The sequence below is a fragment of the Chionomys nivalis genome, chromosome 16 (genome assembly GCF_950005125.1).
Source record: "Chionomys nivalis chromosome 16, mChiNiv1.1, whole genome shotgun sequence".
In the NCBI taxonomy this organism is placed as follows: Eukaryota; Metazoa; Chordata; class Mammalia; order Rodentia; family Cricetidae; genus Chionomys; species Chionomys nivalis.
The window spans coordinates 22457130-22471018 of NC_080101.1; the positions used below are offsets into that span (position 1 = coordinate 22457130).

At 47.1% G+C, this 13889-nt stretch overlaps 1 protein-coding gene across 1 annotated transcript in view; it reads right to left on the minus strand.

Moving 5' to 3' along the window:
• The window catches only part of Tmeff1 (transmembrane protein with EGF like and two follistatin like domains 1), an 80518-nt gene extending 68088 nt beyond the window's left edge, over positions 1-12430 (minus strand). The window contains exon 1 of the mRNA XM_057790656.1: positions 11890-12430. Coding sequence (XP_057646639.1) covers positions 11890-12064 — 175 coding nt within the window. The 5' untranslated portion in view covers positions 12065-12430. The remainder of the gene's footprint in view (positions 1-11889) is intronic.
• Between the last annotated feature and the right edge of the window lie 1459 nt (positions 12431-13889).

Consider the following 13889-nt stretch of genomic DNA (forward strand, 5'->3'; position numbering starts at 1 on the left):
GGCAACCCTGTGTGTTTTCCTATCACAGATGCATAAAGTGAATCTATTATGATGCTTATTAAAAATAATGATGACAAATCTCTACATTCCTTACACAATACATTTAGCTTTTTAAAGGCCTTTTTTAAATGGGCAAGGTGCAGGCTAGAGATGCAACTCAATGGTAGTGTGGTTACCGAGCGTGCCCACAGCCCTGGGTTCAAGTTCCCAGGGCACAAAAAAAGTACAATAACTAACCTTTTTAAATCCAACCTTTGTAATGCCTATAAAAGAATTGTCAGGGATGGGGAGATGGCCATGCAAGCGAGGACCCGAATTTGGATACCTCGAACCCATAAAAACTAGACACACAGTGCAAGTCTCTGTAATCCCAGCACGTGTACCCCGAGATAGGAGACGGAAACAGAACTGCAAACTCACAGGCCAACTAACCTGGCATACACCGTGGAAAGAACAGCAAGGAGACCAACCGAGTCTCCAACAGAATGGCTACGAGGGCTGACACTGAGGCTGTCCTCTGATCTCTTCAAAGGAACCACGCCACACATGAATGAGTGTGCGCTCACACGCCAATCTATGAAGTACAGTTCTCTCTTGCAGAGATGTGGAGTTTCTTTATTAGTCTGTCTTTCTGAAATATTATTTTTAGCTTTATGATTACCTCATATTACTTTTCAAATCAAAAAGATTGTATGCTGCAGTATGACGAAGCCTTGAAAAGACAGCGAGAGAAAGAAGCCAGGCACAAAAAGGCCATAGAGTACAAGATTCGGCTAATATAAAATGTCCAGAACACAGAAAGTCACAGACATCATTCCTCTGTAGCTGTGAGGGAGAGGTGAGGGTTAATGGGACTGGTGGCTCATACCTAACAGTATGATTCAGCTTTCTCTCCCAAGTGATGGACATGCTCTTAGATAGGCGGTAACAATGATATTGGGCATATAAAACCCACTGAACTGCAGGTTTTAAATGGCAAGAGAGATATCACCCCTTCTGTAAATCAGATTAAACCATCATGCTACTGAAATTGGGAATCTGACACAACCAAGGGACATGTACTATAATGTGGCATTTAAGGTATCATCTGGCACAACCTCCAGCGGTCTCCTGGCTTTTCCACTTATCAGCCGTGTGATCGTAGTAATTAACCACTCTGTAGAAGGAAGACAGGACCGCTCTGAGATGCTAAAGATAGAGAAGCACCTTAGAGCAAGTAGCATGTAACATGAAAATACCACAGTCCCCCCCCCCAATGTGTTTCTCCTCTGGGAGCTCACTTAAATACCCAGGGAGGGGTCAGGACCTGGCATGCTGGGATTTGTAGTCCAGACCAATACAACTCCCAGGCCTGGGGGCTGGGATGGATGCGAGGTGCTGAGGGGCTACGATTCCAACTTAACAGTTATACTTTTGTTTTTACTGTGTTCATACGTTTGTTTACATACATGTTTTAGGATTTTCCAAGTGCAGTTAATAGACTGCCTCCAAAGAATATTTTCCAAAAGTTAATAAATCTGAACATGTAAATACTGGCTTCTGGTTCTATTCCTAACCTCTGGCCCTTAGTGTCTGTGTCTGTAACTAAGTAGATAGGAGGAGGCCAGAATCCTCACCCACAGAGACAAAAAAAAAATCTATATAAAAACAGACAATGAAAATTGGCACTGGAGAACTTGGTATTAACTGCTTTAAAGGAGGGGGAAACTTTTTTGATAGGCTCTTAATATGTAGCTTTGGCTAACCTGGAATTTGCTCTATTGACCAGACTGTCCTTAAACTCAGAGATCCACCTGTCTCTGGGTCTCTGGGTACTGGGATTAACCACTGGGGGAAAAAAATTGAATAGAAATAAGGTTATAAGGTTTAACAATAAATGAAGTCGCCTAATAAACAAAATGTATAGACTGAAAAAAAAGCTCATGACTTAAACATATAATTCTAAAATACAAGAACTATGCCAAGTTCATAAACCCCTGATCTCTCTCTAGAGAGAAGCTAATAACAGAATTAATAGTAACGCATAAAAATAGTTCTGTTACATTTTTAAAGACGCCTAAATGGGTTGAAGTCACCAGCTCACCAAACTTAAAAAGAAATTTAATCTTTTTAATCCATTAAAGAATCCACATATGTAGGAAAATTTTAACGAATATCAAATTAAATGAAGATGGCTGGCTGTAAGGGAAAAGAGGAAATGATGTTGAAGAAATGGAAGGTGGGTGGGTCACACACCCATCACTGCTAAGCTAACACAACCCTACCGTCTGGTCACACACCCATCGCTGCTAAGCTAACACAATCCTACCGTCTGGTCACACACCCATCACTGCTAAGCTAACACAACCCTACCGTCCAGTTGCCTTTTCTATAAAACAGGAAAGTCCCTGCTATGCCCCTCACAGCCATCCCCAGGTTACTGAACCTCTCTCTACATTTCCCAGCGTCACTGAGCTATTTAATGGCACTGTGCTCATCTCCTCACTAGAAAAGGGCTTTATTCCTAAAATTCTAATAAAGAATAAAGATAGCTCAGGACAGCAGCACAACACCATGTGTTCAGTACCAGGGAGGTGAAATCAGTCCAGCCTTGGCTACATAGAGAGACCATGCCTCGTGAATATAAGTCGGTATCAGAGCACCTTGCCTGCAGGGTGCTCCTTCCCATGAAACACACATAGTAAAGAGCAGCACATTGTGAATGGGCTGAGGGCCTGTGAGAGCAGAAGGAGCCACATTCTGCTGGGGGAAATCCCAACTCAGAAAAACTAGAAGGTAAATCCAGAGATGGTTGGATATCATAACCTGAGAAAAGGCTTTAAAACACCTTACAAAAAGATCTAAGTTATAAACAAGGGCAAAAAGTGAGACAAATTATGAGATAGTTTAATGTACATTTCCTAAACAAAATAACAAAAAATCCCTGTAGAAAAACCTATGTCATATTTGGAGGCTTTTGCATTTTATTAACAGATTACAAAAATTAAATTTTCAGGGAGGCTAGGGAGCTGGATCAGTCAGTAAAGCGTTAGGAAACTTAAAGACCTGGGTTCAGACCCGCAACACCCCTGTAATGGTGTGGAAGTGGGTATCTGTAGTCCCAGCACTGGAGAGGCAGAGTGGGAGGATCCCTGGCTCTCACTGGCCTAGCCAGCGTAGCTTCATCAGTGATCTCCAGGATCAGTGGAAGGTTCTGTCTCAAAAATTCAGCAGAAAGTGACTCAGAAGACACCTTACATCTACCTCTGGCCTCCACACAGACTATCCCTATAAGCATGGACACATTCATATCATACACACACCAAAAAACAATGTGCAGACTAATACAGAGAATGAAGTAGAAGCAAATGGCTCAGTGGTTAAGAGCACAGGCTGTTCTTCCAGAGGACCAGAGTTCAGTTCTCAGCACCCACATCCAGAGGCTGGCAGCTGCCTCTAACTCCAGCCGCAGGGGGATACTCTGCCCTCTTCTGGCTTCTGTGGGTACCTGCATGCACGTGCATACATAAACACAAAAATAAGATAGATCTTCCAAATCTAAATTAAATCTTTCCCTTTATGGGAAAGCAGTTTAGCGGAGGTAGGTTCATAAAGAAAAAAGAGACAGACGGACAGACAAATGGAGACTAGGTGAGAAAACAGCAGACCCACAAAGTGAGACCTTAGCTAGACACTCCTGTGGATACACTCCTGTGACTCCCTCTTCCGAAACTGAGAATTTTTAGAAGTTTAGTAAAGTAAGAATTAACATGGAAACTGAGAAGATGAGGAACTTCTTTTCCTAGAGTGTAAATCTCTCATAAAACTGGTTCTTGGGCTGGAGAGATGGCTCAGTGGTTAAGAGCATTGCCTGCTCTTCCAAAGGTCATGAGTTCAATTCCCAGTGGTGGCTCACAACCATCTGTAACGAGGTCTGCTGCCCTCTTCTGGTCTGCAAACACAGACAGAATATTGTATACATAATAAATAAATATTTTTAAAAAAAAAACTGGTTCTCAAAAACACAATGTCAATATCCACCCCCTTTTAATATACTCAAACCTATAAGATCTATACGGCACATTCTCAGATCGTCACACAAAACCATTAAGCAAACCAGCACACCTAAGTTTGTGTACCATATAACCATAAGTGGGGTGTAACCGTATTTTAAAATTAGAGTGTAACACATTCAGAAAGGGGAAAGAAAAGGCAACATGTAAAAAGAAGAAGTGCCAAGGCAAAATGAAGAAAATGCAGGGAAAATAAACATGATAAAAATATCATTAGGGAATTTTAAGAAAAATATTATAACCAGACAGCAGAGTAAGTTTCAAAGACAAAGAAGAGGTGGATTCAAGAAAAGGGTTAAGACAAGAAGAAAAACCATCCTGAGTGAAGCGACTGCTTCCCTTAAAATCCTGTGGCCACTGATGACAAATCATGGAAGAGTGAGGAGAGGATGCTAGCTGGAGTAAAGGGAGCAGGGCACAGTACAGGGAAGGTCACACACAAGCAGGAGGGTGTGTAGGCAGAGAATCTGCAGAAGCGGAGCTACAGTTAACCTAGCGAAGGCCCGAGATCTCGGCCTCCTCCAGGCCCTCCATCCCACATTAGAAGAAAAGCACAAGTCTTTCGTCTCTAGGACGAGAGATCTGGGGCTATGCAGATGACACAGGAAGCAGGCTAGCTGCTGGAGGACCCAGGAGTAACGATGCCACGCCTTACTCCTCACTGACCCACTGTGGCCATGTGAAAATGGGGGCCCAAAGTTGCCAGTATCCCCAAGTCTAGAAAAGTCTGAAACCCAGATTTTGAGTGAAGCCTTTAGATTTCAACGGTACAAAACCAACACAACTTTTCTAAACACCCCATAGGCTGAACAAGCGTCTCAGTCTCCATGGTCATCATACTGCCCCTTTTTTCCTGGCCAATTCCAGGCTTTGCTTTCTAAAACTGCAAAGCCATGTGAACTTTCTAGTGAGACTCCCCTGTCTTCAGAACAAGTGCTAACCTTTCAGATTGGCCTTGAATGCCTGCAACGAGAGGGTGGCAACCTATGCCTATCTCCTACCTGCCCCACCACAACCTAGGGCGGCGTATTAGTCCCTGTCCTCTGGCTGCAGCAAAACCCCTGACAGCAGCTTAACCAAGACTGTATTCTGGCTGATAACCCAAGGGTTCCATCCATCCTGGGATGGACGTCCAGGCAGCAAAGGATCAAGAGAGCTGCTCACAGGTGTCCAGTCAGGAGCTGGAGATCCATGACTGCTGGTGCTCAGCTTCCTTCTCCTCTAGGAAATGGTACCTCCCTCCTTCAGAACGGGTCTTCCCACGTCAAGGACCCTAACCAAAAGAAGTACTCCCGAGTGCCCAGAAGCCTCCCTAACCCCTCACAGCTGCCCAGATGTGTCTCCCAGATTGGAGACGACAGGCAATACTCCTGAAATGCCACCTCCATCTTCCCACCCCTGTGCCTTTTCTAAAGCCACACTGTCAACCTAGTGACACCCCTCCCAACTCTCTTCAGATGCTGTGTTTTTGTGGTCATTACATCATTCTGTAAATAAATATGCACTGGGCAGCTAAACTCTGCCGGGTGCCAGTCTGGGGACATTGTAACCTAAGTGAATAAAACAGACAAAAAAGCCTTGTTATGGAATTTATAAAGGAAGAAAACAGCTTGATGGACAACAGGTTGGGAGAAGAGAGGTTCTACAGAGGTGCTGAGGGCAGCCACGTTGGGAGGCCAATACTTGAAGGAGGTGAGGGGCTACATGACTGGGGCCAGAAGGCTCCAGGGGAGGGGAACATCGACAGCAAAGGCTCCAGGAAAAGGTGACCTTCCACTACCCCCCAAGGTCTGACTCAAGTGCCCCTACCCCAATTCCCACAAATCAGGACTGTCATCCCTCAGCTCCCTGTGCAAACCTTCCTCCAGGCGTTCTGTGGGTGTTGAACACAGGCAAGAGAGACTGGTGAGGAGCAACTGGGAGGTGGAGGAGGAAGGGGAACCATAATCAGAACATACTGTTTGAAAAATCATCTATCTTCAGTAAAAGAAAAAAAAGATGGTAAAGTTGTTTACAAATGATACAGTTTTGCGTTGACCATTTTAAGTATATAAAAACTTCCCAGCATCTCACCCAGACTTCTTCTTTGTATAGGACTCTGGAGAAAACTGTCCCCTGTTTTCTTAAATAAATCACACTAGCAATCCAGTGGCTTATGAAGTCTGTGCTCCTTTCAGAAAAGCAGAGGGTCTGAAAAAGACTTGTTTTCTGGGGAATCCCAAACTGTTTCTGTTGCCTTGATCTCAAATCTAATTCAAAGGCAATTCTTTCCATCGCTTTCCTTTATCAAGCCTTTCTAAGCATTGCACAAAATAGCTTTTCCTATCTATACTTCTTAACCTGAGGAACATTTATTAAATTACTCTCACAAGTACTATTGGCATAAACAAGTTTGAGAACAAACAGACCTGATTCTTGCTAGGCAGGAAAAGTAAATGGGACCCAGGTAAAATGCAGCTAGCGGAGGAGTTTTATTACCTGAATGTGTGTTGTGAACCTTCCTGAGTATGGAGATTGGCTAACCTGAGATGTCAAAATTAAGGCCGGGCTGGGTGGTGGTGGCGCCTTTAATCCTAGCACTCGGGAGGCAGAGGCAGGCGGATCTCTGTGAGTTTGAGGCCAGCCTGGTCTACAAGAGCTAGTTCCAGGACAGGCTCCAAAGCTACATATGTACATAATGTAGCTACATATGACCAATATGTACATAAAAATGTTTAACCTCATTAAGTCATTGGGAAAATGCAAATCAAAACCACACTCGCACCCAATCTCACACCCGCTAGGATGGTTGTAATCAGAAAGAAACACAAACACTAGGGAGCATGTGGAGAAACTGGAACCCTCACACGTTACCAGTGAGTGTAAAGAGCACAGAAACTTCAGAGCAAAATTTCGCAGTCCCTCCATAAGTAAAAGACATGAGTTACCACGCGAGCCACCAACTCCGTTAAGTGTACACGGAAACAGCAGGAGTGGATAAACAAATGTTACCACATCCATACAACAGAACAGCACTCAGCCCTAAAAGGAATACAGCCCTAATACATGGGTGAATGTCGAAAATGCCACATTAAGTAAAAGAAGTCAGATACAGTGGATGCCATAGGTGTGATTCCACTTCCTTGTATGTTCAGAGTAAGGGACTCCATGGACACAACACAGACTAGTCAGTGGCTCAGGAGGGGGTGGCCATTAACAGTAGAAGGTCTTTTTTCAGGGTGAAGCCAATGTTCAAGGATTAGTTGTGATGTTTATTTAGTTACTGTACTATTCTTACTGTACTGGTTTTAGTTATTCTGATTAGTGTTAGTGGTTGATACATGCTAATTATATCCAGATGTGCTAGGTAGTAGGGGGAGAGGTAGATCCAGATGTGCTAGGTAGTAGGGGTAGAGGTAGATCCAGATGTGCTAGGTAGTAGGGGGAGAGGTAGATCCAGATGTGCTAGGTAGTAGGGGGAGAGGTAGATCCAGATGTGCTAGGTAGTAGGGGGAGAGGTAGATCCAGATGTGCTAGGTAGTAGGGGGAGAGGTAGATCCAGATGTGCTAGGTAGTAGGGGGAGAGGTAGATCCAGATGTGCTAGGTAGTAGGGGGAGAGGTAGATCCAGATGTGCTAGGTAGTAGGGGGAGAGGTAGATCCAGATGTGCTAGGTAGTAGGGGGAGAGGTAGATCCAGATGTGCTAGGTAGGAATTTCCGCTGTACATGCTTTGTAAGAGAATGAGCACCCCTACTCTGACTGGCATGTCTCTGAGGGCAGAAATGGCCTCTCATATATTTCCCTGGTATGTTAGAGAAAACTACACAGACTCATTCAAGGTTCACTAATCAATTAATATCAACATTTTACATATCAGAGACCTCAAACAGTACACTAAGTAGAAAACGCATTGCTTACTCCCCAGAATTCCTAATGAGCGCTGACATTTATGTCATCTATTTGTAAGATTCTTACCATCACGTAACATCTAGAGGACCCACTTCTACCCTTCCTGACATTTCCTAAACCCAGTTAACATTCTCTGTCGTATGTCTATCACTGAATGCCACTGGCTGGTCTGTATTTTTCTACCTTTTTAACTACAGCCCTGTTCTAGAAATGTGCGATATATATTTAGCCTCATGTGTTCTTCCCAATACCCCTAAAGCCCCCAAGACAAAAAGAACCAAAAAAGGACCCCTATTACAAGTGGGGAAATGTTGTCTATGATTATTCAGTCTCTTGAGCTTAGGTTCATCTTTACAAATGTCACATAATAGCCACAATTTTTCTCTTTGGATAAACAGAGAGCTTCCTCATAAATTAGATTTTTAAAGGGTAACTGGAAATAAAAAGATGTAAAATCAAAGAAAAATACTAAACACTAAAGCCTAAAGGCCAGAATGAGCAGAGTACTGTGCAAAGAGACTAACAGAAAGAGCTCACACAGATGAGAGAGGAAACGGGCCTACTGCTTAGGGAAGACACTGCCCCAGCCAGAGACGAAAGGACTGCACAGGCTGCCTTAGAGGAGCATGCGCTCCAAACTGAGGCTAGGACTCTAAGGAAGGGGAGGACACCTGAGGTAAGTGGCATGCAACCTGAAGAGCCACAGAACATGGGGCCCACTCCAAAGGACATTTCCTGGACAAACCAATTCTGCTCAGTGACACTGAGAAAAACTTTCAGATCATACTTAAAAAAAACTACTGCTAAATAGTTATATATATTGATAAGGGGCCAGCAGACCAGAAATTAAAGAACATGACCTCCATTTAAAAAGGGAGGGGGGAGCACAGAGATACAGCAAATCATCTATGGGTGAACTTGTGACCTAGATGCCGAAACTTTCTAGAAAAGGTAAAAGTGTGTGTGTGTGTGTGTGTGTGTGTGTGTGTGTAAAGAGAAGAGGAGAGATAGAGAAAGCACTAGATTCCTTATGAAAGCAGAGCGAGAAAGCAGTAGATTCCTTAGGAAAGCAGGCTCTATATACAGGGTATATGCTCTTCCACTAGAATGGAAAAAGGAGAAAGGCAGGGTCTACCAAGATGCTCCGACCGTATCACTTAAGGATAGTCTGGTAAATAAGATGGAAAGTGTCAAACATCAAAAGCTTGAAAATCCATCAAACTCAACTAAGAGGATGCCCAGCTTGAGTGCCAACAAACTCCCAGTAAAACGCTGCGGGATCCCATCCTTCCCATAACTTATATAACTTCTGTTGATAAAAACATTAGAATCATCTTCATATTTACAGATGCCAAGGCTCTGAGTAACCCAGCACCCACGGCCTGACAGACTCAGGCTCCATTAAAGATTACAGAAGTCTGAAATAGCGGAGCAAAGAATAACAACAATAACAACAGGCAGCCAAGGCCAGCGTGCAGCTTCTAAAGCTCAAACACACCCTGGGGTAACTTCAGTTTACATGGTAACGCCGGGGTGTGCCATCCCAAGCGCTGTTAACACACGGATAGTGTGCCCATACTGGGCTGCTTCAGTTCTCAAATTCATCAACTAAAATGTGCATTTCCCTTGTGACTCGTTTCTTCATCGTGGAGAGTTGTAAGAAAAATTTGCCAATATGCACTGGAGAGGTGGCCCAGCCATTAGGAGAACTTGCTGCTCTCGCAGGGGACCCGAGTTCAGGTCCCAGCCCCCACATGGTGGACAGCTCAGTTCAAGGGAAATCTTCTTCTCCTGCCTTCTTCTGGCATCTGCAGGCTCTACATGCATGTAATGTACGTACATGCAGGTAAAACACATAAAATAAAAATATTGGTTCATTTTTAAAAGTCTGCATTTATTATTTAGTAAAGTATACCTCATCCCCAGAAAACATTTAAGCAGTCTAATTTATTTGCATTTATATCAGTGACAAATATTCCTAAAGGAAGGCTGAGATATTAAATCCAAGTCTGTTTTAATTGAAGAAGCTAGGAGAAATCAAGCAATCTACTCCAAGGTAGAGCTATGCAGCAATGACAATGGCCTTCAGATGGACCCCCTTCTTCCCACACTCTGTGAGTGTCCAGTCCCCTATGTCCTTTCTAAACACATATCCTATGCTCTAAAGAATCAGAGAGTACCCAAAAACATCCATCAACAAATACTATGCTTTGCTGAGGACAAATGACACACACACACACACACACCAATAACCATAACACACCACCAGGAAAAATATTTTGACATAGTGTGATCACCTACAAATAATAACCATTATCTGTCACCTCAAAAGACCTACTGGGATAGACGAACAGCTTATATTCTTAAGTAAAGACTGACTGCTTACTATAAGCTCATCCCAATCGCTATTAGAAAAACAGAAGAGGTTTTAGGGGTGGAAATGATTTTCATGGATATGCCATTGTTAACAGTCCTCAAACCCCTCCCCCCCTCATAAAACATACCACGTGAATATTACTAAAAAAGCTATTTGGTGTTTGGGCTTATCCCCTTCCCCACCCTGCCCTCAGAACCTGAAGAGCAGGTCCCGCCCCCAGGTCAGCATAAACCTTCTTGTCCCAAAACCACTGGCCCATAAAGAAACCCCTTCAAGAACCCCCAGGTACAAGGTTGTCTGACAGGCAGGCTAGCAGACTCGACTCATGGTGGCTCTCAGGTCCACCCTCCTCCCCTCTTCAACCCTAGTTAAAAGGACGAGTGCTGGGCTGGGGAGAGATAACAAGCCCAAGTGGCCATGGGCTGGCTTACTAGGTCTGCTGGGCCAGCTGCAGGAGGACCTCCCCTCCCCCAAAGAGAACCTAGAAGTCGCTTCTTGCCCCAGGGCCCGAAATCTCCTGGCTCCTAAGGGACTCCTTCCGAAAGGCTGGGCAACTTCACTGCCCGGCCCCCTCCTCCCCTGTGTCCTCCATTAAAACCCCAGCAAGCTCTTTGTTTCCAACAGCTGAGGGAGGGCAGGCAGCCTCGGAGAGAGGGGAGAGGTCACTCACTCCCTGGCTCCCCTGGCTGCCAATCTCCAGGTCCTCCCGCAACACACACACACACACACACACACACACACACACACACAGCACCAATTCCCTCTCTTTCTACAGCACTTTAATTAACCCGGGGTTACACTAGCTACACAGGGCACTCTCTGAGACCTAATTACCTTTCATGCCCAAATCCCACACAAGCTGACTCCCTAGCTCCCTCCCTCTGTCAAACTGGGTTCACTACTGGACTCTCTGCCTCCTAAATCCGTACTCCAGAGCGGTTACCTGAGCCCCAAGCTTTGTCCATACACAACATACAAAACACTTCCTGGGCCCTCCTGGGACTCCCTACTGCCCTGATTGACAGACATGTGGACTGTGCAAGCCCCCCCCCCCCACTGCACCCCTGAACTCAAACAACAAACATAACCACTCTTTCCTTTTACCCACATGCCCTCTCTGAGACTCCGGGTACCCTATGGAAGAACCCCCACCCAACACACGGTCAGTCCTCAGGCCCTTATCCTCGGTCCCCCAGATCCTCACCATCACGCACACGCACACACACACTCCCGTTGCAGCCTGGCCGTCCTCCCTCTCTTGAGGCTTCACAACACTTAGCACGCGCTTTCACGAGCACACCCACGATCGCTGCTCCGCCTTGGCGGAGCCTCACCTACTCACCACGCCGCAGGGCCGCCCTCGCCCGGCCACTAGACACCCACGGACTCACGCACGGCCACTCCCCATCCCCAAAGCTGGGCAGGTCCCCAAGCTCGCACCACCAACTCGCGTCCTGCCCTCAGCCCGGCTCCCGGGACTCCCCAGCACGCAGGTCCACACCGGGTCCTCCCGCCGCGACCCAGAGCGGCGGAAGGGAGGAGCCCCAGGGGCGGGCGCCCGCCGCTCCTACCTGAGCAGTTGATGCTCTTGCCTCTGCCTCCGGGACAGTCCCCGCCACCGCCCGCGGGCTGGTTGGACGCGCGGCTCCCCGGCAGGCAGAAGGCGTAGAGGAGAAGCACCGACGTGTAGCCGCAGACGGCGAGCGGGGGTGCGGCCGGCAGCCGGAGCGGCGCCTGGGCGCCCATGCTGTCGCGGCCGCACGGCGGGGAGCGCAGGGAGCGGCAGGCCGGGCGCACCGGCCCCGCGCCGCCTCCTAGCAGCCGCGCCGCCGCCCGGGACAGCCCCGCAGCATCCCCGCCAGGCCCCGTCCCTCCGCGCTCCGGACGGCCTTGCTGGGGGACCCCGGCGCGGGCGAGGGGCGCGGGCGCGCGAGGGCAGGGAGCGCGCCGCGTGGGGGTACACGGAGCTGGGGCGCGCGCGGGGGGCGCGGGGCGGGGACGGGCGCAGCCTCTCGCTCGCAGGCTAGCCTTCCCTTTGTGTCCGCGCGGCCGTCGCCGCCGCGTCACAAAGACCCCGGCCCGCCCGGTGAGGGGCGCGTGACGGAGCCGCGGGCGGGGAGGGAGCGGCGACCCCGCCCCGCGCACACCCCCGGCGCCGAGCTCCGCCCCTCCCGGGGAGCCATTGTTCCTGAGGCGGGCGGGGGCGCGGGCCGGGGTCGCCGATCCCTCCGGCTGGCCGGGTGGTGCCGAGGATGCCCGAGAGCGCTTCGGGACCCGAGTCTTGGAAGCCCTTTGTGAGCCTTTCCCACGCGCCTTCTAACCCTGCGCGAGCCCAGGTGGTCTTCCGCGTGTTTTCCAGGTGGAGGGAAAGGCAAAGGTGACTTGTCCAAGGTCAGTCACAGCCCAAGAAATGGGCAGGATCAGGATTGGTACCAGAGTTCTCACTCCAGCTGTGCACTTCTACAAGCGGATGGCTTAATCCCCAAGACTCACCGGACCACCGGGCTCCTGGATAACTACAAACCTCGGCTGAATCCTAAAAGTGCCTTACCCTTTCCACGCCTAATAGCAAAGATTTAGAGCGGATTTGCTATATCCAAGGCCTAGAGGAAGCTCTTAGCCTGCATTCTCTCCAGTTCTTTTTCACAGCCCTACAAAGGACTTTTCATTCTGATGTTTTCCAAATGAGGAAGTTGGGACCAAGAGTCTCCCAGCGATCTGGCGCCCAGGCCCACTGCCTGCTCTGCAGACCTGCCTCCCCTTGCTAGTTGATAACTTTGCTCGGACACAGGCAATAAGATGACAGGCAGAATTCTTGCAAGTTTTCTGGGTTTTTTTTTTTTTTCAGTCTATTATGTTGTCCACTTCAGAAGGGATTTTAGAATCTCGTTGTAAAATTAAGAAACATGCAAAAAGCCGCTCTAAGAAAGCTACAATCTAACTATAAGACAAATACTGACGATAAAAGTCAAGAAGAAAAAGCCAACTAAAAGGAAAAATGCAGGCAATGAGTATATGAAAAAGGTTTGCAGACTGCTGAAAGATGGCTTCGCACTGAGGGCATTGACGGCTCTTTCAGAGGCTCCAGGTTGGATTCCCAGGATCTACACAGCAGCTCACAAACCTCTATAACTATAGGTCCAGAGGATCCTAGGCCCTCTTCTGGCCTCAAAGGGCTGTGTAGGCACATGGTGCAGACATATTTGCAAGCAAAACACACATATACATTGCAAATAGGTTTACTTTTTTAAATGATTTAAAGCCCGCCATGGTGGCGCATGCCTTTAATCCCAGCCCTCAAGAGGCAGAGGCAGGTGAACCCCTGTGAGTTAGAGGCCAGCCTAGTCAGTGAGGGCTGTTACACAGAGAAGCCCTGTCTCAAAAAACAAAAGATTTAAAGCCACTACAAATAAAGGGAAAGTTCAACCATAAAAAAAATTTCCCCTTTGGATGAATATTAACAAGAGTTAAAAGGATTGACAAACTTAATGTTATTCATTTATACATTTTGGAAGTAGGTCAACTATTTGGGGAAAAAACTTTCAGTGTGTTTTCCTAACGATACCAATAT